General features: G+C 39.1%; 1 protein-coding gene across 1 annotated transcript in view; it reads right to left on the bottom strand.

The window, feature by feature from the left end:
- The window catches only part of DGKI (diacylglycerol kinase iota), a 341,772-nt gene that overhangs the window by 62,734 nt on the left and 252,522 nt on the right, over positions 1-26,516 (bottom strand). Inside the window, 6 exon segments of the mRNA XM_070948056.1 lie at positions 1,159-1,284; positions 4,078-4,205; positions 6,938-6,978; positions 9,976-10,045; positions 15,895-15,939; positions 25,366-25,445. Of these exon segments, the coding sequence (XP_070804157.1) occupies positions 1,159-1,284; positions 4,078-4,205; positions 6,938-6,978; positions 9,976-10,045; positions 15,895-15,939; positions 25,366-25,445 (490 nt within the window).

Here is a 26,516-nt window from a genome sequence, read left to right as displayed (position 1 = left end):
AGATACTTTCAACTTTCCCCATTTACTCTTGCAAGAAAGCATAAACACTGGACTCTAGCCTTCCTTCCTCTTTCCTTTTTCTTTCTTTCATTTTCTAAGAAATCTTTGGATCTTTCCTGAGGCTAGAAGTATTCTAGAAAACAGAGATTATGAGAGGTTTTTTTTTATTATTATTTTAAAGTGAGGAGGAAGGTCAAATTGGCACCTCCCAGCTTGTTGTACACTTCAGTATTAGGTTTTAAACAGGTAAACTGTTGTATGCAATTACATTTGCTTTATGAATATATTTTTATCTCTTAAAACGACTAGTTCATGAATAGTTGAGACTACTGCATGCTACAACAGTATCTGGACTTGTGAATCTACAGGAACTGGATGAATCATTCTGCAAGGATCAAGTCACCAGAGTTGGTTACAGGGACAGTCAGCTGTATGTTTAAGAGATCGAATGTTGTTGGATTCCTGAATGAATGAATGAATGAATGAATGAATGAATGAATGAAAAATGATAGTCATGATACTCCAATTAGATACGTAGAGTTATAGGTTCCTCAGACCTGCAATCTGTCATTTCAACTGTTACTACCATCGTGAAATAATTTTGATAACAGCTAAACAACAGTATTAGCCTTAGAATTCATCCCCAAATTTGGCTATTCACTGCTGTTGTTGGGTTGATGTATTGATAGAGGCTTACAGTGCCATCATTGGCAACTCCAGGTGAGGTTGGGAAATTGAGCCCATGGACAACAGCTGCCAGCCAATCAAATACTACTAAACTATAGCTTAGCACAGTTATGAGCTCAAACACCATAATTCGTACATCATGGTTTGTGGCTCAGCATTATCTATGAATCCAGCCATTGAATTCTGCTCATCAAATAACAGTTAACATAAACTACTCTTTAGAATATAAATTAAGACAGACAGAAATAGTGAATCCAGCAAGGGCACATATTGTTGTGCTAGAATCGGATCTGTGAAGCTTTCTTACATTATTCTACATAGCCCCATCTTAAATTGCAAGACTGTTGAAAAAGACACTGATTTTAAAAAGGCAGCGAATTTAACCAAATGCATTTTAAAGAGCAGTTTGTATTGCCTCTGATTAAGGAAGCAATGCAGAACCAAGCCTTGAAAAATCCAGAGGACTCTTACTGTAGCAGGTGAGCCTGGCTGGCCTCCTTTTGTTTCTCAGGTACTTCATAATGAGGGGACATCTTGCCCAAACCGCTGTCACTCAACATGCGCTTTCGAATAGCAGGATTCCACCGATCGGACATTCTAGGAAGAGAAACATTTTCAAATAGGAAACATGATTGCTTCCAAAAACAACTTATTTTTCAGTTTTTTGTTGTTGCTGTTGTTGTTAGTTTGTTGGGTTGGTTGGTTGGTTCAATCAATGATTCCCAACATTGTTTATTCATCTGCCTCTTGAAGTAATTTCATAAAATTGTATGCGAATTGCAACACTAATGGTAGACTCAACAACTCACTTAGTGAGAGTTGAGAAAGATGAAAGGAACATACAGATATCTTATAAGGGACTAATGGACTACAGGCAGTCCTTGACTTACAACAGTTCATTTCAGTGACCGTTCGAAGTTACAACAGCATTGCAAAAAGTGCTGTTTAAGGACCATTTTTTTGCACTTATGACTATGGCAGCATCCCCATGGTCACATGATCAAAATTCAGATGCTTGGCAACTGACTCATAGTTATAACGGTTGCAGTGTCTCAGGGTCATCTGACCACCTTTCGTGACCTTCTATCAAGCAAAGTCAATGAGGAAGCCAGATTGACTTAACGGTGTTGCTAAACTGAACTGCAGTGATTGACTTAACAACTGTGGCAAGCAAGGTCATTAAATTCACTTAACAAATGCCTCCCTTAGCAACAGAAATTATGGGCTTAATTGTGGTTGTAAGTCGAGGACTACCTGTACTACTTTTTCTTGGAAACACAAGGTAACTACTTAAATATAAACACAAATGTATCTATAGTTTCAGTTCTATAGATAGGAATCACTTTATTTATTTATTTATTTATTTATTTATTTATTTATTTGTTTGTTTGTTTATTTATTATTTTTTATTTATTTATTTTATTAAACTTGTATGCCGCCCTCTCTCCCAAAGGACTCAGGGCGGCTCACAATGATAAAAAACACATAAAATTCAGTATCCAAATATAAAAATCAATACAATCCCCTTAAAAAACCCCTTCAGTCCAATCCAGCCAGGCCAAATAACCATGTTTTGAGGTCATGGCGGAAAGAGCGAAGGTCAGGGGCCATCCAGAGCTCCAAGGGGAGCTGATTCCACAGAGTAGGCGCGCCCACAGAGAAGGCCCGTTCCCTGTGAGTCACCAGCCGACACTGTCTTGTGTGCCCTACTACAGGTTTCTACCATGGTTTACTTAATGCACATTTTGCTGAATCTACATGTAAGGTGTTTTATGTTTATTTTCCTTTAATTTTTTTATTATTATTTTGTGATTTCATCTTGGACCTCATATGTTGTTTTCTATCTTGTGACATAAATATTTCAAAACGATTGCACCTAGAAATGGCTAATACTCCCTTGGATACACTTCTTACAAAGTGCGACAAAGGAAAAAAGATTGTTTTCATATGTTTTCCTTGCAGTTTTATTTTCACTTTCGAAAGGCAGTTTTCAAAAGGAACGCTATTCTGAAGTTTATGCAGCTGGGATAATCTATTTTCTATCAATGTTCTATGCTACAATTTTCTCTCCAAGCTGCTTTCAATGCGGTAGTTACAGAGTTCCATACAGGTAGTGCTCAAGCTACAACCACTCATTCAACAACCATTCAAAGTTACAATGATGCTGAACAAGGGGGACTTCTGATGGATCCTTGGAGTACCAGCTATTACAGTGCCCTCAGATTCTTATGATCATGACTTCTGACATTTCCTATTGGTTTCCACAAAGTCAATGGGGAGGCCAGCAGGAAGTGGTAAGTCACTCGTGTTCCTGCCATTCCTTCACCTATCTGCCTGCACTCCCTACTTTCTACTCACAACACCTGCACAGTAACCCCTGCTCAGTAACCCCTGCCTGTAGCACTGCACATACTCTTACAACAACTGTGCACCTTCCTATGCTCAGGAATGCCTGCCTGTGGCATCCTTGTACCTTTTTGTGGCACCTGCACATTCATCTGTGCTCAGGAACACTGCAGATGAATGCAGCACCCTGCAGACCTTCCTGTGGCACCAACTCATCTTCTCCCTAGCATCTGTCCATAGCACCCATGCACTACCATGCCACTTGAGCAACTCCAGTGCTTGCCTGTGGCACTTCTGAATGCATCCCTCATGACATCCACCTGCCTGCTAATAGCTCTCACCCAAAGCTCTCACCAGTGAATCTGCTTGCCTAGGACTCCCATCTCTTCCCACTTAACAACCCATGTGATCCTGGGATTACGACAGCAACTGCTCTTCCAGGATCTATCTAGATAGCAAGATAGTCAGCATATAGATTTAATAAATAAATAAAATAAGTAAAGCTGGGACTACCCAGGTTGCCATCACTAAGAAATGATTGCATCACTTAGCGATAGAAATTCTGGTCCCAATTGTTGTCAAGTTGTTATGACTTCTTGTGGGTCTAGAATGGTAGCCCTTCAAAAGCCAACAAATCCCAACTCTTAATATCCTTCATCATTGGCCGTATTTGGGCTGCTGGGAATTGAAATCCAGCAATATCAGAAGCACCACTAAAAACTGTATAAAGAAGGGAAGGGAATAGATTAAGGTGTCACCCTCCCACTGTACACTGCAGTGATGACAGACATTGAAGGTATAAATATAGATATGATATAGGTGATGTAGCGACTTTCAGTTGCTTTGTGCCATTCATCATAGCCAATGATGATTTGAAGTTACAGCTCAAAGCAACTGAAAAACAGAAGGATCAAGTTGCTTAGAAAAAGAATATGTTTGAACAGAAACCTCCATATGAGATCCACTTTTAGGGATATGGAAAATTGTGTATGAAAATAAAACAAGAGAACCTAAAAAATCCAGAAACCCAAGAGCCAGTCTTACCCAGAAGCCTGCTCTACCACCAGGTCAGGCATTCCTGGAGGTGTCCCTGCTAGTTGAGCTGTCCCCAATTCTGGATCCAGGATAAAAATCTCATCCTGTGATATTTCTGTCACAAAGTGCAAATGTTCCTGCAACAGTGATATTAAAATAAAAGATATATTGTTTATTGCAATCAACAGCACAATTCTATTCAGGAATACTGTATATATTTAGGAACTTAATATCATGTCTAAACCCACCTTCCTCAAGATGGATTTAAGCAAAAAAGAGCAACAATCATCCTTCATGGTTTAAATCTTGGGTGCCTTGGGCCGATTTTTCATAAGGTGTCTAGATAACATGGCAAAATGCGGCTCTAAATTAAAATTAAAACTCCAGATATAAGAACTGCAACCCCCAGAATGCACCAGATATATTGGCTACTTATTCTGAAATCTGTAGTCCTGGCACATTTGGGGGCATTTGCAGAAATCTCTTCTGGAGGAAGGAACCATGAGTCAATGCATGGAGAATGCTCAAAATCCTATTCATGGCAGCTCCTTGCTTACAGCCAGCCAACCATTCATGCCCAAAATATCATTTATTTCGGAGAACCGCTGTATCTTTTTCAACACTGCAGGGTTGTGAGTTTGCCAATCATTTTCAGCTGACAACCACAAGCAGGGTAGTTAAAGAGGAAGATCCTTGGTCAATGGATTAGCTCCAGCGATTAGGAGGTCATCGTAGGAAATCCATCTGCTCAGTGGCTAGGATAAATCTTGATTTCTCAGGATCATTTCCTGTTCTGGAAAGTGCAGTACTATTTTGCTAAAGATATAGATTTACTCATGCAAATTCCACTGAATTCAGTGGGAATTAGTTCCCAATAAGGATGCCTAGAATTGTACAGTATAATTTCTTTTCAATTGCAGGTAGAAATAGCTGAACTGTACAAGCCACTGTTCTGATGTAGCAGACCTTTCTTAAATTCCCGCAAAGGACTAACACAATTTTGGCTTCTGCTTTACAGCTGAACAGAAACTAAATGAATTATACAAAAATCAATAAAAGCAAATCCAATCCGACTGACTTCCATATTTGTAAAACTTCCAGACAGTGTCCAAGCAACACATAAAATGCTATGCTTTTGACAAATGCTGTCACTTTAATTTGATGTGTTTTTAAGCTTTGTGAATATTTTCTTTGGGCCCAACATTCTCATAATTTCCAGAGTCATTTTATCTCACAAACAGAGGATTAGGATTTTTGTGGAACCGTAGACATCAAGATAAACTCTAAGATTTTCTTTTTAATGTAGCTATCCCAAGCTCATGAAGATAAGGGGGGGGAAAGAAAAAGAAGAATCTATGCTATTAAACATCAAACTGATTTAAGCAAAAAGAGCAAAACTCATCCTTCTTGGTTTAAATCTTCTTTGACCTTGAGTGCCTTGGGCCAATTTTTCATAAGGTGTTTAATTTACATGGCAAAACACGGCTCTAAATTAAAATCACACTAAGGGCAATGCTAGGGAGTTTCTCAAATTTTATATTCGTGCTCTTAACATTAATAATTAATAGATTAATAATTTTAAATATTTAATGTTTAAATATTGACTAATATTAATCATATTGTGGTGTTAATATATTAGGTTTAATTTTCAGATATTAGACTTATGTACTTGTGAATTCACTTATTGAAAATCAATGCTATCGTTTTAATTTATCATTGACGCAAAATAATCCATAATGATGGGAAGTATTCCTGAAGAATCTGTTGCATTTCTACAAGGTTATATGTATGAAACAGTCTTACATACTACAAGTATGCGTCATGGTATATATGAGCCACGGTGGCGCAGTGGTTAGAGTGCAGTACTGCAGGCTACTTCTGCTGGCTGCCAGCTGACAGTAATTTGGCAGTTCTATTTTCACCAGGCTCAAAGGTTGACTCAATCTTCCATCCTTCCGAGGTCGGTAAAATGAGGACCCAGATTGTTTGGGGGCAATATGCTGACTCTGTAAACCGCCTAGAGAGGGCTCTAAAGCACTGCAAAGCAGTATATAAGTCTAAGTGTTATTGCTATATAGGAATGACCTTGAGAGATGAAGGAACACTTGCTACTAATTAATGTGGAGCATCATAGCTGCATAATGAGGAGAGAAAGGAACTCAGAAACAACATAGAATCATAAGGCTGGAAGAGACCACAAAGGTCTTCTAGTCCAACCTCCTGCTCAAGGAAGGGGACCTTTTAGCATCCTAGCCACTGAGCAGAGGTGGCGCAGTGGTTAGAGTGCAGTACTGCAGGCTACTTCTGCTGACTGCCAGCTGACTGCAATTTGGCAGTTCGATTTTCACCAAGCTCAAAGGTTGACCCAGCCTTCCATCCTTCCGAGATGGGTAAAATGAGGACCCAGATTGTGGGGGTAATATGCTAATACTAATGCAATATGTTATTATGCAATATACTATATGCTAACTTTGTAAACCGCTTAGAGAGGGCTGTGAAGCACTATGAAGTGGTATAGAAGTCTAACTAATAAATAATAAATAAATAAATAGTCCAATGGTTGTCCAATCGATCCTCCCTAACTGGGAAGAGCTGAAATTTTGTGTGGAATGCAGACCTCAAAGTGCTTGTTTTTTTCTTTTCCTAACTGGGAAAAAAAAAGAAGCCTATTTTATTTTATTTATTTTTGACAGTTTTCGGGGCCCTAGAAAAACTCTGGAGAGAAGAAATAGAGACAAGTATATAATAGGAGGAGAGTCACATTTGACAAAACCCATTTTTCTTATTATAACGGTGAACCCAATTCTGTGCCATAAAGAAAAAAAAAAAAGGAGAAGAAGTTAAAAGGAAAGCAACATCATCTCTGTACCTGAGATCTGTCGATGCGGTAAAAGCGGTCAGCGGAAGTTGCTGCAAAAAAAAAAAAAGAGGAAAGACTGGTGTGAAAAACTGTGTTTGATCCATCCGAAAGGGAAAAAAATATCCAAACTACACAGCTAAGCAATACCTCAATTGGGATCAATGAAACTGAGACAAAAGAACATGAAACTTTTCCCTTCTTCAGACCTCTTCATTAAGCACGATGGCACAAAAAGGAAGGGAATGGGAAGAAATTAGAAATGCATTCCAAAATTAAGTCAGATGTTACAGCCATGAGGTTTTTCTGCTCGTAACTACGTCTAAACAGAAGTGAATTTGGTAGTGGTTGGTACTGTCGGTATGAGGTGGCTAGCTTCATGCAAGTCTTTGGAAGTATAACTGTATTCAGTGGTGACATTCAAATTTTTTCTCTACCGGTTCTGTGGGCGTGGCTTGGTGGTGGTGGGGTCCTGTGACTCAGTGGGCGTGGCCAACTCGATGTCCCTCATGGCCATGCCCACTCAATCACATGACCCCACCACCAAGCCACGCCCACAGAACCCAGTAGGAAACAATGTGTGTATGAGCACCAGAAGGGCTCATAGTGAATGCTGTGGCAGAGAGAAGCCAAACTTTTCTCCCTCCATTCACAGTGGAGCAGGTGCTCCCTTTATGATCCCCCCCCCGGTTCTCCTCTCTCCTGGGGGTCGAAGTACCTTAAAGGGACAGGCTGCAGCAGCTCCGCTGTGACTGGAGGGAGAAAAGTTCAGATTTTCTCTGCTGCAGCATTTAACGTTGAATGGGTCGTGCGGCCAGAAGGAGCGAGTGGCCAGAAGGGGTAAGCGGCAACCAGGCGAGCGGGCGGGCATGGATGGGGCCAACCAGGGGTGGTTTTTACCAGTTCGGCGAACCGATTCAAGTTGTCCCTACCGGTTTGCTCGAACCAGTCCAAACCGGTCAAATTTCACCCCTGACTGTATTGAAGAATACAGAGATGGCCTTGGAGAAAATATTCAACAGCCATTAAGTAAACCCCAGCTTAGCTCTAAAAAGGAGACAGTGAGAAAGAAACTCAAGATTGCCCAACCTTGATTTTCTTTGGTATAAGAAACAGGGTGATAGAAAGAATCTCCGTCAGGATTTCAATATTCTTTTATTATGCTCTGCAACAACACAGCAGAGTTCCAGTACTGCCTCCCATGAAGGGCTGACAAATTGAAAAGATTTGGCTTTTTGTAAGCTTGAGTGGCAGGGAATTCCCTTCCCAGTTGGCGGCTGCTTCCAGGGAAGCCCTGTCTCTCCTGACTTTCTGTTCTTAGGTAGTTTGTACCTCCCAGAGCTAAGTCCCTTTCCCCAGTTCCTCAACAATACCTTTGCATTGTCTTCATCTCAGCTAAACACATTTTGATGATCACTAGATGGTAGTCAAGACATTTAAAAAAAACATGACTCTTGGCTGCCATCTAGGGATTGATAGATCAAATTGTCAGCCTGCTGACCCTTAGTTTTAGGGAATTAAAAAAAAAGTTCAATTGGTTGATAGTAATTGGTTGGGGGGGAAAGAAATATGCATACAGTTATCAGAACATTGTGCATGCCCATTTCATTTGCTGGGTGGCCTTGGATAGGTTAATTTTTATTTTTTAAAAAAAATCATTTTATTTTATTGTTATTATTCAGTGGATACATCTTCTGCAGGGCAGTCAATCTCTTGGGATTGCTTCTAACTGGAGGTTATTCAAGCTTCCTCTACATGGCAGCATTTATGAAAGTGTTCCATGGAGCTATAGTCCTATCAGCAAAATAAGTACCAGTGTCAAGGCCCCATCTCCCAAAAGTCTGCTTAAGTGATTTGTAATAAAAAGCAGAAAATCCTAAATCACACTTAGGATATATGCTTGTGTCTACTGTAGCAACACTATCGTAGCATTAGATCTTTCTTTCCTTTATCCATTCTAAGGCTAACTTCCCACCAAAATTATCTTTGATTAGACCAGAGGTCTTCAAACTTGGCAGCTTTAAGACTTGTGGACTTCAACTCCCAGCATTCTCCAGCCAGCTAGCTGAAGAATGCTGGGAGTTGAAGTCCAAAAGTCTTAAAGCTGCCAAGTTTGAAGACCACTGGACTAGACAAAGAGTCTTTATCCATCAGCCTTCATTACACTTTTGTTTTGGTCCACATAAGGTTTTTTTTCTACTTCATGACCTTCCCAGCAAACAGATGAACACACTTATACACAAAAACCATATTGTAGGGTTCTTGCCTGACAGATGTACAGACAGGTGGCTGACAGATCTCCTGGGAGTTCAATATTCAAGGGTAAAGAGAAAAAGAGGAGATGCCCACCAGGGGTTCTACTTACCTTTACTACCGGTTCGCAATCGGAGCGCTTTTACCGCTTTTACTACCGGTTCTAAAGAACTGGACAGAACCGGGAGCAACCCACCACTGATGCCCACTCTGTCTCACAAATGACCCAAATGATCACAGAGGATTATTGTCCACTAACTGGACAGGGAGGACGCATTTCTATAAATCTACTGAGCCAATTGGAGTTGAGAAGATCACTGTCCCTGGCCAAGTCATTCTTTGAAGTGCTCTAAATGTCCACATTGAATGTTTTGTGCTGGGCGAAAAAAGGACAAGACCACTTCCAAATTGGAACAACTAAAGACAGCTCTAAGTTGCCTCATCAATTGATTGCCGATGAGATTGAGATTATGCCATGAGAACAGGTCCCTCAGAAATGTTTATAAAACATCTTTGTGCTGCAGCAAAGATGACATAAGGATGAACCCAACGTAGATACCTTCACCATGCTTATTATCAATCATGCATAGCCCCCTGATTTTAAGCAAATAACCATATATAAAATCTTTAAGCTCCTGTATCTAGTTGAAACTCTTATTTTTTGAAATAATCAGCAAATGTGTGAGAGCAAATACTCCTGAATAAGATAGAATTTATTTCCGGATAAGCATATAAAGAAATGTAGAGTCTAACATTTTCTTGTAAGGTCATGGGAGCCAACTGTGATTCATTCTTACCATCTAGGAAGCACCATCTAGGGGATAGTCTCTGAACAGACAATACTCTTGGGAATGAGCTTTCCTGGTCCTGGATGGGACAGAAAGAAAACACAATTTTCAACAGCAGTTTGATAAAAGCAGCAGTGAATAGAACAATACCGCAGCAGATACTGCAGCTTTAGTAAGGCAATGTTCTTCCTAGATCTAGTTATTAACCTTTCCAAAAAAGATTGATAAGGAGTCCTGTCTGAAATTCCAGAAATCCATACAATACTGAACCAAGGGGGAATAATAGTATGGCCCATAATAAGGCAGTTTTCAACATTACTCAGGAAAGAACTTTTCTGACAGTTTATATATATTCAGTCAAGGGTGACCAAAAATGATAGACAGGCATCCCTGAATTCACTCAAGGTGGCTTCTGATAACCAGCTGCCCTGTGCAATCACTGACTTATCCAAGTATTGATTTGATTTCCCATTTGATTCGAGGCTGTAATGCAACTATACTCAATTTTATCAAAGGGTGGAAATCTATCAAACATGACATGCTATGATGGATGGCTGCTTGGTTACTTGGACAGCCTACTGTGTTTGCCATATTGCTAAACAAGCATTAGCAAGTCCTTCCTCCCTTTTTGAAAAAGATTGTTTAAAGAAAAAAAAAATACTGTGACTGATTTCACTGTAAATTCACCAGAGAAAAATAGCAGAAGAGCTACAAAATGTCACTTTATGGCCAATTAGTCCTTTTAAAAGTCCTTGTTTTCAATCATTCCATCACGTATTCTCAGGATAACACAAGTATAAATGTTTCGTTTTAATATCTGTCTTCTAGAAACTGCACTGAGAAACCTATACAAAAGTCTATATGACATACGGCTTGCAGTTCGTTATAAATTCCAACTCAGTTAATAACCGCAAGTTGGATGGGCAGAAAGGACCATGGCCAGAAATATGCAGCTGAATAGCAAATACCATATGGACTGTGATAAGACTCCATAAATGACTATGTCCCTGGCACAGCCTGGTATTCTTGATATACAGCAAACCAATATTTTTTTTTCTTGAGTCAGTTTCTGAGCCAACCTATGACGTGAGTTAGATGTTCCTCAGCTTAAATTCTTCATATCAAAATTCAGATAAGCACACTATGCTCATTAGCTTGGCATTTGGGTCTTTAATAGCTTCCCTTTTGTCCCAGGAGAAACACTAAAATTCCTTTTCTTAGCTTCTACCCCTGAGCTTGATTCACGTTATCCAATAACATTCCCTTTATTACACCTGATAGAATGTAAATTATGCTTCAGATACCAATTACAGAGATTTAAAGATACTATAGTTTCATAAACAAAAAAAAAAGTCTTTATGTTGCTTTGGTAGGAACTATTCCTATTGCAAAATTCTATATTCCCTTCACATAGAGAATATACCAAAAATGTGAAATCATAGAGGGGGACAGGTAGACAATCAGATTTAACCCCTGCTGGATGCAGGAATCCAAATTAAAACATTACAAGATGGCTGCCCAGCCATGGTTTGAAAATATACAGGTAGTCCTCAACTTACAAACACAATTAAGCCCAAATTTTTGAAGAGAGACATTTGTTAAGTGAATTTTGCCCCATTTTATGACCTTTCTTGCCTCGGTTGTTAAGAGAATCATTGCAGTTGATAAGTTACCCCGGCTGTTAAGTGAATCTGGCTTCCCCATTGACTTTGCTTGTCAGAAGTTCACAAAAAGTGATCAAATGACCTTGGGACACAGCAACGGTCATAAATATGAATCAATTGCCAAGCATCTGAATTTTGATCACATGATCATGTGGATGCTGGAAAAATCATAAGCATGAAAAATGGTCATAAGTCACTTTTTCACTGCCATCCTAACTTTGAACGGTCACTAAACAAATTATTGTAAGTCAAGGACTACCTGTTCAGTGAAATAGAGGTCATATCCATTTTGGTAATTAGTGTAACCAACAAATCTCTCTGCCTTAATATTAAACTTCTCTTAATATTCTAGTTCTCTTAATATTCTTACTTTGGCCATCTAATGAGAAGGAAGGACTCACTGGAGAAGAGCCTAATGCTGGGAAAGATTGAAGACAAAGAAGAAAGGGACGACAGAGAATGAGGTGGCTGGATGGAGTCACTGAAGCAGTAGGCGTGAGCTTAAATGGACTCCAGGGGATGGTAAAGGACAAGAAGGCCTGGAGGAATGTCATCCATGGGGTCGCGATGGGTCAGACATGACTTCGCAACTAACAACAACAACAAATATTCTAGCAGAATTATCCTATGTGTCTTCCATTCTAGAATGAGAAGAAATAGACAATCCTCCTTAGAAATGTGAAAGTGCCATCACATCCCTTCTCAATTGTGTTTTCTGAAAATTGAATATCTCTAATTCTTTCAGAGCCTCCTCCTTTCATACTGAGTTTTCAGGCATCTTTCCTTCCCTGAGATTAACCTTAGCAAGACATCTAGGGGAAAGGAATTCCAGAGAAAGATCCTCATCTTTGAAATCCAAACAAAACAATGAAGCATAAAAAATAACTTTAATCCCAAATGAAAAGTCAAAAAATATGAATTGTATGCAAAAGGCTGAAGGGCCTTCTTGCAGATCTAGCAAAGACATTCATTATAGGAGGAGAGGCATGTTAGTCAAACATCATTAGAACTGTGATGTTTCTCTATGTCGTGTGTGTGTGTCTGTGGGTATATACATAATGGTTATCCTTTGAGAGCTGAATGTAGACATTTCATTTTAATGTATGCTGATTCTTCTTCTTCTTCTTCTTGTCATTGGATGTTGGCAATCATGTTGGCGATCTTATTTTTATCAACAGCCGTATGAAAAAGTGCTACTGAGTTTTGTCCAAACCAGTCCCTTAGATTTTGAAGCCATGATGTTCTTCTTCTGCCTGAACCTCATTTGCCTTCAATCTTTGCTAATTAATGTACATTTTAAAGTTACAGTAAAGTCTCTACTTTACTCTACTCTACTCTACTCTACTCTACTCTACTCTACTCTACTCCATTCCACTCCACTCCACTCTCCACTCTCTACTCTACTCTACTCTACTCTACTCTACTCTACTCTACTCTATTCTATGACAACAACAAAAATCAGAAGACATCTGGTAGTATCTTTTCCAACTAATGAATTTGGTTAAAAGGCATAAGATTCTATAAGCTGCAGATGTATAGTGTGGCATGACTGATGTAGGATTTCAGGTGGGATGAGGAAACAGGGAAGAGATTATACAGTATTATCTGATTATACAGATGCAGGTTACATGTGAGGTAGCTTAGCAATTCACAAAAGGATGCTCAATAGAGATATGCCATGTTTCTTTGTCTATGAGGCAAGTTGGATGAATCATGATTGTCTCATCAAAATTGCATTATAAACCAATATTCTCCAAGTTAGTATCTGTTGTGTTCAGATGTGTGAATATCTGGAGTGTGTATCCTGAGAGTTGCTGCCCAAGCTCATCTGGAAAGGATCACATTGCAGCAAGTTATACAATTTTGACACATTTATTTTATAGACTAAAAATGCTCTAGTGAGATGCTGAACAATTTCAGATATTATTGATTTTTGGAGGGTTTACTGCTATAAAAAGACTGGAGAAAGCTGACATTCACAACAGGAGTTCTTATTTCATTGAACATGTTCTACTAAAGTAAGGAAAAAGAGACTTTTTAAAAGAACACAGAGGCTCTCTTCTTTGTTAGACTGTCTCAGGTTCTCTTGCAGGAGTGAATGTATGTGTATTTGAAAATGCACAGCAGAGCATGATATAGACAGAAAGTTCATGAAGAGATAATAAGAGAATGGCCCTTTAGGCCAAATCAGATAAAAATGCAACTCAAAGCATTCGTTGAGATAATATTTAACATGCCTGCTGTGCAGACAACGTTTAAAAAACATAATCATTTAAATTGTGAATGCAAACTAAAACTACTGTAGGGCATCTTATGCACTGATCTGGAAATGTTATACAACAAACATTTGGTATTTCTTTGCATTGTGCTTAGTCACAAACTTGACAAAATAATTCCCCATCCACAATAGCATCCTTCTCCAAGACCAAGAGTCTTGGTCACTTGAGAATGTGATGTTACAGTTTTTAAGAAATCAGAAGAAATAATTTTGGTAAATAGGGTAGGGCAAAGGCTGGGTCATAGAGCTGAGGTGGCGCAGTGGTTAGAGTGCAGTACTGCAGGCTACTTCAGCTGACTGCTAGCTGCAGTTCAGCAGATCGAATCTCACCAGGCTCAAGGTTGACTCAGCCTTCCATCCTTCCGAGGTGGGTAAAATGAGGACCCAGATTGTTGGGGGCAATAGGCTGATTCTGTAAACCTCTTAGAGAGTGCTGTAAAAGCATTGTGAAGCATAGTGCTATAAAAGCACTATGAAGCACTATGAAGCCTTAAGCGCTATGGCTACTGCTAAATAGGGTAGGGCAAAGGCTGGGTCATATATTTTGAAGGAGAAGCATCAAGAATGCCTGTGTATATTGAGGTAACATGAGGCTTCCCGTTCTGAAAACTGAAAAGAATGCATAGATCCTGTTCTCATTACAACATATCTTTCTAAGATGCTGGACTTTATTTTTCCCTTTTGTGTATCTATGCAGTGATAGAATGGGCAAAGAGGCAAAGCTGAAGGTCTCCATTGGATTATATAGCTGCCATCAAGCCTAAACGTTGACCAAAATGTTAATCACTGTGGAGATGGAAATAAGGAGCCACTGGAAGGCAATAAATTGCATATAACAAGAATTAAGCCTGTGAGAATCAGACAAAGTCTGATTCAAATGCCAACTCAAACCTTTACGCAATTGTGTCTTTTCCACCAACTATGCCCATCCCTGGACCAGGAGACTCTGCTCATGGTCACTTACACATTGATAACTTCCCAATTGGATTATTGCAACGTGGGAAAAATTATATACAATTCAGCAAGGATATCCAGGATTGCGACATCAACTGCGATGCTCAGAAAGTTCAGTCTGTCCCAGGAGCTGTTGATGCAGTTCTACAGAGGAATTATTGAGTCTGTCATTTGTACTTCTATAGTCTGATTTGGTACAGCAAACAAACAGGACAGGTACAGGTCTCAATGGATAGTTAGGACTGCAGAAAGAACAATTCCATAATAACAAAATAACAGAGGTGGAAGGTCTTCTTGTCCAACCCCCTGCTCAGGCAGGAAAACCTATACCAATTCCAACCATCCTGCCTTCCATTGAGGACCTGCATTTTGCATGAGACGGACAGAAAGAGGGCTGAGAAAGTATCTACAGATCCCTCACATCCTGGACCTAAACTGTTTCAACTTCTCCCCTCAGCACACCGCTACAGGGCATTGCATGCCAAAATACCTAATTACCATGGTATTGTCTTATGTCTAAGGATATTTACCCATGTGTATGGCTATATTATTATTATCCTTCTCATCTTTTCTACTACTTCTCCTTTTGGTATTTTATTATTTATTACCTTGTTGTTTGTATGTACACTTCTTGTTTGTATGTATAGTGATTATATTACCTTGTTGTTTGAGCATTTATGCACTGGAGACAAATTCCTTGTCCATCACACTTGGCCACACTTGGCCAATAAAGTATTCTATTCTATTCTATTCTGTTCTGTTCTGTTCTGTTCTGTTCTGTTCTGTTCTGTTCTGTTATCCTATCCTATCCTATCCTATCCTATCCTATCCTATCCTATCCTATCCTATCCTATCCTTTTCTTTTCTTTTCTTTTCTATTCTATTCTGGATTGTTTATGATGAAATTCTGCAAAATGTCTTCAAGGGAAAAGAATATTATTCAAAATATCTGAACCTGAATAAGTCCATAAGGAATTCAGTCTTCCCTTCCTCCCTTTCTTTTTTCCCTAAAAGGAACAAAATAAATTTTACCTGGTAGTGGACTCTCTGTGTTGTTGAAGATACAGACTGCAAATCCTATGGCAAGGAAATTACAATGGAAAAAATGATTATCTAAGGCTCATTTCATCCTCCTTTAGTTTAGCAAAACTAAATTGTTCATCATTTTTTTTCCTGGCTATTACAACAGCAACAATACAAAATAATCACACATGAGAGAAGAGGGGGTGGAGGAAGAATAGGAGGTAATCCTTTGAATATGCTTTAAGAAAGCCAAAATAAAACTGAAATTAATATTATTCAAGGATTTGGCTGCCAAATGATGACTTACAGATAATTTAGTCGAAAATGGCCTGATATTTTCCAATTCTCCCCAAGAACATTACCAAGGAACCAAGAACAGTATCTGATTTCTATATAAAGAGATTTAGAATGTTTAATTATCTGATGATTAGATCTTCTGCCTTTTTATATTACCCTAGCCTAGGACCCTAGACAGAAGCAGATAATTGTCACTCAGGGATGAAGGAAATACTCACTTTATACATGGCAGTTATTGTCTTTTCCCATGGTTGAGTTAAGTAGCTAGCCAACCTTGAGTAGGGAGAAAACTATGCCGTCATGATATTTACTGCCTTCATTGTTGACCCTTATCCTCTCTCTATTATATCTGCTCCAGGTCACTGATGGATGGTATTCTCATTATGCATTTAAGAACATAATGTGTTGATTCCTTCAATTTTGGTGTCCACTCGATCAGCACATCTTTACCCATGAGAAAGTTATTTTTCCAATGACAGCACTACAGAAGGAATGGGGAGAATCTGACAGCCAGGCATCTCATGTCCCTATCCCACCCGCCTTATCCTGTCACTGCAGGGGATGAAGTTACAGTTCAAAAACCCTGACTAGAAAGGGCTTCAGAAGAAGGTTGCCAGTGTATCCAAGCAGTGTTGTGTGAAATGTGGGAACTGGGGAAACAGGGAAAGGGGGTGAAAGAAAAAACTTCTCTTGCAAAAGCCTTGGCCAGTGGGGGAAAAAAAATGAAACCATCCATCATCCATCTATACACTTAGTGCCAAGCTTTCTAGAATCACAAAGTGAGAAATGAAATTAATGGGGCACTGAAAGTGAGTTCTTGACAAGTCACGTCTATCTAAAAAGAAATCATTTCAAACTTCCTTTTTTGAGTCCTAAACCATAAAATGTCACGCTGGGGCTTGAAATTTACTTCCAAATACTTGTAACTGAAAGGAAAGAAGACCAGACATTATTTGTTTCATTTTGAAGAGGCATAGCATAGGAGTAGGCCAAATTCTTGTTGGTTCAGTCCAGGGGTGGGTTCTAATTTTTTTTACTACTGGTTCTGTGGGCGTGGCTTATTTTGTGGGTGTGGCTTGGAGGTCATGTGACTAGGTGGGCATGGCTAGCTGGTCAGTCATTTCTGGAAGTTCCTCGCACTTACGACCAGTCCTCGCACTTACGACCCAACTCATTTGTTTGCTTTTAACACTGATCAGCTGTAGGACGGCCCTTTGAAGCCCCGCGGCAAGAGTTTAAACAGTTTTTTTTTCCCTCTAGTCATCAGCTGGGACTCAGGAGGCAGCAATAGATTGGGGGTGGGACCAAATAAAAGGTAAGAATAATGTGGGGGGGTGGGGGGGTGGGAGGGCGGGGGGGAGAACCAGTTCGGTGATGTCATATCGTCACCGCTACTGGCTCGGCCGAACCGGACCGAACCGGGAGTAACACACCACTGGTTCAGTCTTAAAAATTGAACCACCGAAGATCGCTATAATCTTGGTGACTATTTGGACGTTACTAAGGACTGCTTTTGGCAACCATACGCTCAAGGATTTTTAATGTCACGCCACTGTGTCCAGGTTTTTAAGATCTGTTTAACAACAGAAAAGGCTGACCACCCTGGGGGGACATGATAGCACTCTTTCAATATTTGAGGGGCTCCTACAAAGATGAGGAGGTCAAACTATTTTCCAAAGCACCAAAAAGCAAGACAAGAAACAATGGTTGGAAATTAACCAAGCAGAGAAGCAACCTAGAACTAAGGAAAAATTTCCTAACAGTGACAGCAATTAACCAATATAATAGTTTGCCTTCAGAAGTTGTGGGTGCTCCATCACTGGAAGCTTTCAAAAAGAGACGGGACAACCATTTGTCTGAATTGATATAGAGTCTCCTAGTCAAGCAAGGTGTTTGTGAGATGTAAATGCCTTATTCCCTAATGTGTAAATAATGTATATATGGGACATCGGGGGTTAACTTATTCTTTGGTTCCTAATGTATTCATAATTCACCACTCCCATTCTTGGCTCCACCCCTTGTATATATAAGGAGCCACCTTCACCATTTTCCTTGCTTCTATCTGTGAATATTCAGTGAATATAGAATGCCTGTTATAATTAAAGAGAAATATATTTAAACCTCTAACTCTTATTATCATTATTGAGTCTGATCCTGAAAATATTGCAACAAGCTGGTAGCAGAGGATGGTTAATTGACTCAATAAATACTTAAAGATGTCTAAGAAAGATAGGCCCAACACCAGGGCCTACAGTAAAGAAATAGAAACTGAACAAGAAATAATCAACGAATCCACAAACGCGATTTCGAGAGAATCCGAAGAATACACCACTGAAGAAGAAGAACTAATAAATGAAAATAATGACCAGGAGGAAATCGAAATAGAAAATAACGAACTCAGGTCAGAGATATTAAAACTATTAAAAAGCCAGAAGAATGATGAAAGCCTCATCGCGAATCTCCAAGAAATGCTGAAAAACAGCGGAGCAGCGAGAGAGAAAAACATTGCTAAAGAGAAACCCAAAGACCAAAAAACTGTGAGTTATACGACTACAGAGAAAGTCGTTATGAAAAAGAAAAGATGTGATCCCGCGCGAAATTTTGAATGGCAGCCATCTTGGTTCCAACAAGCCTCCAAAGTGAGCGAAGCAGAGCCAATCAAAATGCTCAGTTCAAAATTTCTGGCGCGAAAAACGTTATCAGACAACGAAAGCGAAAAGGAAGATTCAAACTCTTCAGAAGAACCAGAATCAGAAAGCGAAGACGACTTAACGAAATCCCAAGTAAAGTCAGCAATGAAGACGCTTTTTGCTGCATTTGGGCCAAAATTAAAAATTTCCAAAGCGACAACGAAGAAGCTAAAGAACAAGCCGATACCTCAAGACCTGCACGCTCCCATCCTGACTTCGAGAGCGACGACGCCCGAGCCCAGAGAGCCATGTCGATTCCGCCCTACACCGCAGACCGGATCAAGTACCAACGCACACAAAAGAAAGAAAAGAGCAGTCGCCGCCATCAAAACTCCTAAAACCGAGCCAGAAACCGACTCGTCTGAAGAGGAGCGGAGCGAGCGAGCTGCAATGGAGAGAACCTTCCACGACGACGCCAAAGAAGAAATGAGCAACGCGCATGTGCGAAACTACGTAGACGGTCCGGAAAGACTTGAACTGGCCAGAGAACCGCGCAGACTCGTTGCGAGCATCCCCATGCCGTTTTGCAATTTCCTGCACTTGCGAGACCACGGACTACCTCAGGTTGTAAGTAATGAACAAAATAATGTGGGAAACTTACCCAGTGACTTCCCAAAACTTAGAGTTGATGGCATTAATTTGCAAGAATGGTATCAACAGCTCCAGGTTGTCTTTATGAAAGAAAATTTGCTATTCTTTATCACTAGTCCTCCAAGAAGACCTTGGACTTTAAAAATAGATTGTTTACATCATAGAGCATTTTTCTTAATAATATCTAGCGTGTCTCCTACAATGTATCATAGCATCAAACCAAACCTAACTGTTTCAGAAATAATTCAATGCATGTTTAATCTGTTTCACAGCGATAGTGTAGCTACCACTACAAGAATGTCTAAGGATTTCTTTTCTTCCAGAGTAAAACCAGGGGTTTCCATAAGTGAGCATTTGATATCTCTAAACAAAATAAGAGCTGAGCTGCATTTGAGGGGGGAAGTGATTTCAGATCAAACAATGAAAAGTGTTATTATCAATTCACTTGATTCATCATGGGATAGTTTTATGTCACACTTAGACACCATCAATCTAGGATATTTATCCATAGAAAGTTTATCTAACAAATTGATAGCAGAAGACAATTCAAGAAAAAATCGTTCCAGCAATCACACAGAACACAAATCTTTTAGGAAGGTAGCTTTCCAGGAAAAATACAATGAAGCTTTTAAATGCCATAATTGTGGGTCCAGGGAACACAATAGAAGAGACTGTCCCAAAATCTCAAAGGAGAGACATAGGTCAGAGTATAGGAGCAAATACAATTATAGACAGTCTTCCACAGATAGACATAAATATAGAAGCCCACCAAATTACAGAGATAGTAGAGGGGGTAGAGAAAATTCAAAAGAGAGAAAATCTGGTTCACTGAATGGACTAAATAAACAAGACAGCACTAAAACACAACAAAATGAGAACAATAATTGGCTTATTGATTCTGGGGCAACCAACCACACCACTAATAACAAAAATATATTGTCTTCATTTACAGAAGATAAATTTGTAATAAAGGTAGCTAATCAAGAAAAGGTTCAAGTATTAGGCAGAGGAAATGTGATCTTGCCTGGCCTAGGAAAAATAGAGGGGGTATTGTTAATTCCAGAAATACCTCATAACATACTAAGTGCCATAAAACTAAGCAGAGATTTGACATCAATATAGTTTTCTCAAAGGGGAAAGCAACTTTAGAGAAGGACAAAACAAATGTAGGCACTGTGATGATTAAAGGAGGCCTACCCTATCTAATAACAAAAGAAAGATGGTTACATAACATTGATTCAAATATGGAAGATTGTATTGAGGCAGATGATGAAAATGTTAGTAACAGTGACAATGATGAATGTAAAATATCTCATGATCACGCAAATACACACAATGAGAAGAAACCAAGAATAGGTAAACCAATTCATGATGAGTGTGCTCACATCTTGCATAGGAAGTTAGGACATGCAAGTTTTCCTGTAGTACAAAAAATGACTGAACACGCAGAAGGTGTCAAAATAAAAAATTGTGAAAATTATTTGGAATGCTCAGTATGTAAATCCACTAAACTAAAAACTAGTCCCAGACCAAAAAAATCCAACAGATCAACTAACAAAATTTTTGACTTAGTACATATGGACCTAGTTGGTCCATTAACTCCATCAATCACTTATAGAAAACGTTACTTCCTAACAATAGTAGACGATTACAGTCGCTATGGTTTTGTTTACACATTAAAACACAAGGATGAAACCTTTCAGAAATTTAAGGAATTCTACAAACGCATAGAAACACAACATAATATCAGAATAAAACAAATTATGACAGATAGGGGATGTGAATTCATGTCTAAAGAATTCTCCCAATGGTTAAAGGATAGAGGAATGCTACATTTCACGTCTAGTCCATTTTCTGCGTTCCAAAACGGGATTGCAGAGAGAAAGAATTCCACACTACAAACCATGATTAGGTGCACATTAGAGGATGCTGGTTTAGGCAAACAATTTTGGTCAGAGGCCTTACATTATTCAAATTACACTCAAAATAGAACCTGGTCCAGTATTGTGAATAAAACACCATATGAGGTGATGTATAATAGGAAACCCAAATTAGCACACATGCACATATTTGGAGTCACTGCAGACGTACACATACCTAAGCAGTTGAGAAGAAAGGGAGAAAACGTATCCAGAAGATTAAGATTTATGGGATATGAAACTGGCACCAAAGGGTACAGATTCATTGATAATAATAACAAATTTATAGTCTCCAGAACAGCTGTGTTCCATGAACAGGCCAATTGGTCTAAATTACATCTTAATGAAATATTTCCAAATAAATGCAAAGATACAAAATCTTGTGAGGAAGGGACAATAGAAAATCAAAATATCAACAAAAATAAAAACAAAACCAAAACTTGGACAAATAGTCAGCACAAAATAAAGACAGACACATTAACAAAAAAGGAAGCAAGATATTTGCATGATAACCATAGCAAACCCGAAAGAGCTATTAGAAACAATAGAAATCAAGTACCAAATAAATACAGAGATTACATAATGCATATGGATGGTGAACAAATGACACCTAATACATATGAGGAAGTATTAAAACTCCCTCGTGAAGAAAAAGAAAAATGGGAACTAGCTATGAAAAAAGAGATGGAAAGTTTGCAAGGATTAAATGTGTTTACACCTGCGATTGCACCTAAAGATAAAACGATTATAGGTACCAGGTGGATTTATAAAATTAAGAATCTAGAAGGAGGCAATACTCTATACAAAGCTAGATTGGTTGCACAAGGTTATGCACAAAAATATCCGGAGGACTACACTGACACATACTCCCCCACAGTGAGAACAGAGAGTGTTAAAACAGCTCTAGTAGTGGCATCTGCACTCAATCTTGATGTATTTCAATATGACATACAGACTGCGTATTTACACGCAAAACTAGATAAGGAAATATATGTAAGAGCACCACACAGTCAATACACTAATAAGAATGAAATTTGGCTATTGAACAAGAGTCTATACGGATTAAAGCAATCTGGCAAAAGATGGTACGATTGCTTGGTAAAAGTACTTAAGACCATGGATTTCAACGCTACCACTGCTGATAACTGTTTCTTTGTAAAAAAGAGTGATGATCATATTGAATTTGTATTAATTTATGTAGATGATATTTTATATATAGGAAAACACAAGGAGAGAAGAGAAACCTTTGTAAATAAGCTAAACGAACATTTCTCGTTGAAATCTCTAGGTAAAGTAAACAAATACCTTGGTGTACAAATTAACAAAACTAGAAGGGGATTCAAACTTACTCAGAAAGATAAAATCATTGAACTTCTGAACAAATGCAATTTAAACAATGCCAAACCCTGTGACACTCCTATGCAAACTGATTTCCTTAGAAACACTGATGAATCTTCCCCTGAATTCAAGGATAATACATTTTATAGATCAGTCATAGGTTCACTTCTTTATATATCTAATTGGACCAGGCCAGATATTGCATTACCACTCAACTTATTGTCAAGATATGTTAGCAAACCAACAATGTATCATTGGGAAGCAGTCAAAAGAATTCTAAGATATCTGAAAAGTACATTAGACTTTTGCTTAGTATTAGAACCTAGTAATGATAAAGAACCAAAACTTACATGTTACGCAGATGCGGATTGGGCTGGAGATATATCATGCAGAAAGAGCACTTCTGGTTATATTTTTCTATTAAATGACTGTCCAGTTTACTGGTACACTGGTAAACAAGAACTGGTAGCCACTTCGACCACAGAAGCGGAATATGTTTGTTTGTCCAAAGCTGCAAATAACCTTGTATGGTTTAATGATTTGATTTCAGATGTTTGGAAAAAACCTGCTTTGCCTTTTGTTATGCATGAAGATAATAAAGCAGCCATTGAAATATCCAGATCCGATGCCATTGGACAAAGGTCCAGGCATATAGATATAAAATTTAAGCATGTGAGACAATTGTCTCAAGATGGATTTATCAAAGCAGTGCATTGTGATACCTCTGAACAATTAGCTGACATATTGACGAAGCCTTTACCTTCTAAACAGCACAAATATTTAACATCAAAATTATATGTCTTATATTGTCCTGAATCTGAATGTAATTGGTGTTGTATAGCGAACCGGCATTTAGAGGGGGATTTGTGAGATGTAAATGCCTTATTCCCTAATGTGTAAATAATGTATATATGGGACATCGGGGGTTAACTTATTCTTTGGTTCCTAATGTATTCATAATTCACCACTCCCATTCTTGGCTCCACCCCTTGTATATATAAGGAGCCACCTTCACCATTTTCCTTGCTTCTATCTGTGAATATTCAGTGAATATAGAATGCCTGTTATAATTAAAGAGAAATATATTTAAACCTCTAACTCTTATTATCATTATTGAGTCTGATCCTGAAAATATTGCAACAGTGTTGGATTAGAAGGTCCCTTCCAACTCAATTATTCTATGTTCTGTGTTTGATTCTTTCCAGCCACAACCATTCCACTAACAGTTGCTTGTCCTGTTAATTATTTTTTCAGTGCCTTTTATGACCAGGAAATCCTCATCTCTCCAGGCTTTTAACCAGAAAGAGTCCTGATATTTGATTTAAAGGGGGTACACATTTTCACACCTCAAAAATAGCATCAGGGTATACACAACATAGTAGTTCCACTTTTTATCATTCCAACTTCTATTCTGAACTTGTGAAATGTCCAGATGAGGTTAGGGATAAAGGGAAGATAAACCAGCCTTGGAAAGCCAAGGTAGAGCTTGAAAATTGCAATAGGGGCCTGGTGGCTCAGCAGACTGATAGCATTGTGATTAACACCAGCTGTCTGCAATTACTGTAAGTTCAAATCTCACCAGGCTCAAGGTTGACTCAGCCTTCTAAGGTAGGTAAATTGAGGACCCAGTTTGTGGGGGCAATAAGCTGACTTTATATAAATATACAAAAGTATGAAGGCTATTGCTTAACACATTGTAAGCCGCCCTGAGTCTCCCTTACTGCCAGGAGTTTGATTATAACCGGCTCAGGGTTGACTCAGCCTTCCATCCTTTTGAAGTTAGTAAAATGAGGACTCAGATTGTTGACAGCAATATGATGACATTAGTAAATTGCTCGCAGAGAGCTATAAAGCACTATGAAGCGGTATATAAGTCTAAGTGCTACTGATATTGCTACATGTCCTTCAACCTTTTGGCACTGTGCTGAAAGTGGACTATGGCAAATGCAGAAGAAGTAGTAATCAGCATGCCTGCAATGATTAGTATGCTAACAATTGTGGCAGATAATCTTAACTCATGAAATAGAGGTAGGTTAGGAGTTAACAAAGGGACGCAGTGGCTCAGTGGCTAAGACGCTGACCTTGTTGATCGAAAGGTCGGCAGTTCAGCAGTTTGAAACCCTAGTGCCGCGTAACGGGTGAGCTCCCATTACTTGTCCCAGCTTCTGCCAACCTAGTAGTTCAAAAGCACGTAAAAATGCAAGTAGAAAAATAGGAACCACCTTTGATGGGAAGGTAACAGTGTTCCGTGCACCTTTGGCGTTTAGTCATGCCAGCCACATGACCACGGAGATGTCTTCGGACAGCGCTGGCTCTTCGGCTTTTTTATTTATTTATTTATTTATAATTTGAAACGGAGATGAGCACGACCCCCTAGAGTTGGGAACGACTAGCACATATGTACGAGGGGAACCTTTACCTTTATCTAACAATCAGATTGTCAGTCTCCAGAAGATCATAAGCAAGTGATTCTTATGGGAACTCTCTTGAGTTGCTTGACCTTCATATATATTAGTCTGATGAACTTTCTTTGCTTTTGATCTGTCCTTTGGCACATTTTGATCCAAATGGAATTCATGGATATCCTTGTACAGGTCTAATGTATATTCTTGATGAAAACCATGTCTTTTTTTAAATCTACTCACCTCCTCCAAGCGATCCACATAGATGCGACAAGTCTCCAAGTCACAATCTCCTCGGACAACTATAATTCCCAGCGGAATAGCTATAGATGCATAATGATAATAACAATAAGAATGAATAATGTTAAAATGTGTAACCAAAAAGTTGGGCATTATGTATACAGTATATAAGATCTGAAGGGAATATAGAAAAGTATCCTTCAAGCTGCATTTTATTCCTGGTGACTCATGGACAATTCTATGTTGTTTTCTAGGTAGCAATAGAGAAGGAGGTTGTCATCTTCAAAATTCCCAGTTTAGCCTAGAGCCCCAGCATTCCCTGAATACTCAAGTGAGTCCCAACCCAATTTAATTTCTGAACCCAGATAAAGATCAGCCAGGTGCCACCACCTGCTGAGATGAAGAAACTATGTAATTACTGCTCATCTTAAAAATGTTATTAGAATATATGTAGCCTGTCAAAAGTTAGTCAATTATACTTAATGGTATTTAATTTCAGCAGAGTGGGATTGCAGAGGCATCAGTAAAGATGCACCTCTCCTGTTAGACGCCAAACTAAAATGAATAGTAAACCTTCAAACTTCCCCAGGAGAGGGGAAAAAAAGCCCCCTAAGTGCTTTCTCAGAAATGAATAGTGTAGCTATGGAAGGAGACCCTCTTCTTCTCCCTCACAAAACAAAAAATCTTGCCATCCATCATTTACAAAAGGAATTTGTGACTAGTTCGCTATTCCAAATTTTCTCCTCCAAGTGGCCCTCTGGCATGATTTGCTGACCAGGTTTTAAGTAATGTGCTGATGTGGGAGGCATATCAGTGGTGCATTGCCCCCGGTTCGGACCGGTTCACAAGAACCGGTAGTAAAACCAGCAGGAGGCCCTGCCCACCACCTTGGATGTCATCATCAGTGATCTGCGCATGTGCAGAAGCGTGATCCCATTGCAAACTGGTGGTAAAGGTAAGTAGAACCCACCCTTGAGGCATATCCCTTGACATGGCACAGAAACTAGCCACGAGGATAAATAGAGTAACAGAGAGATCCAGTTCTGCTGGCATAGTGATGAAGACATTTATTCTAGCGATGAAATCCTCTGAAATCTGCTACCAGTTCTATGAGTTTGTTACCGAGTGCACACCAGTGCAGTGCTAAAAAAGGA

This window comes from Pituophis catenifer, unplaced genomic scaffold (assembly GCF_029215685.1).
Source record: "Pituophis catenifer annectens isolate HBS135680 unplaced genomic scaffold, rPitCat1.0.hap2 SCAF_7, whole genome shotgun sequence".
Classification (NCBI taxonomy): Eukaryota; Metazoa; Chordata; class Lepidosauria; order Squamata; family Colubridae; genus Pituophis; species Pituophis catenifer.
This window is presented reverse-complemented; position numbering and strand designations above follow the sequence as displayed.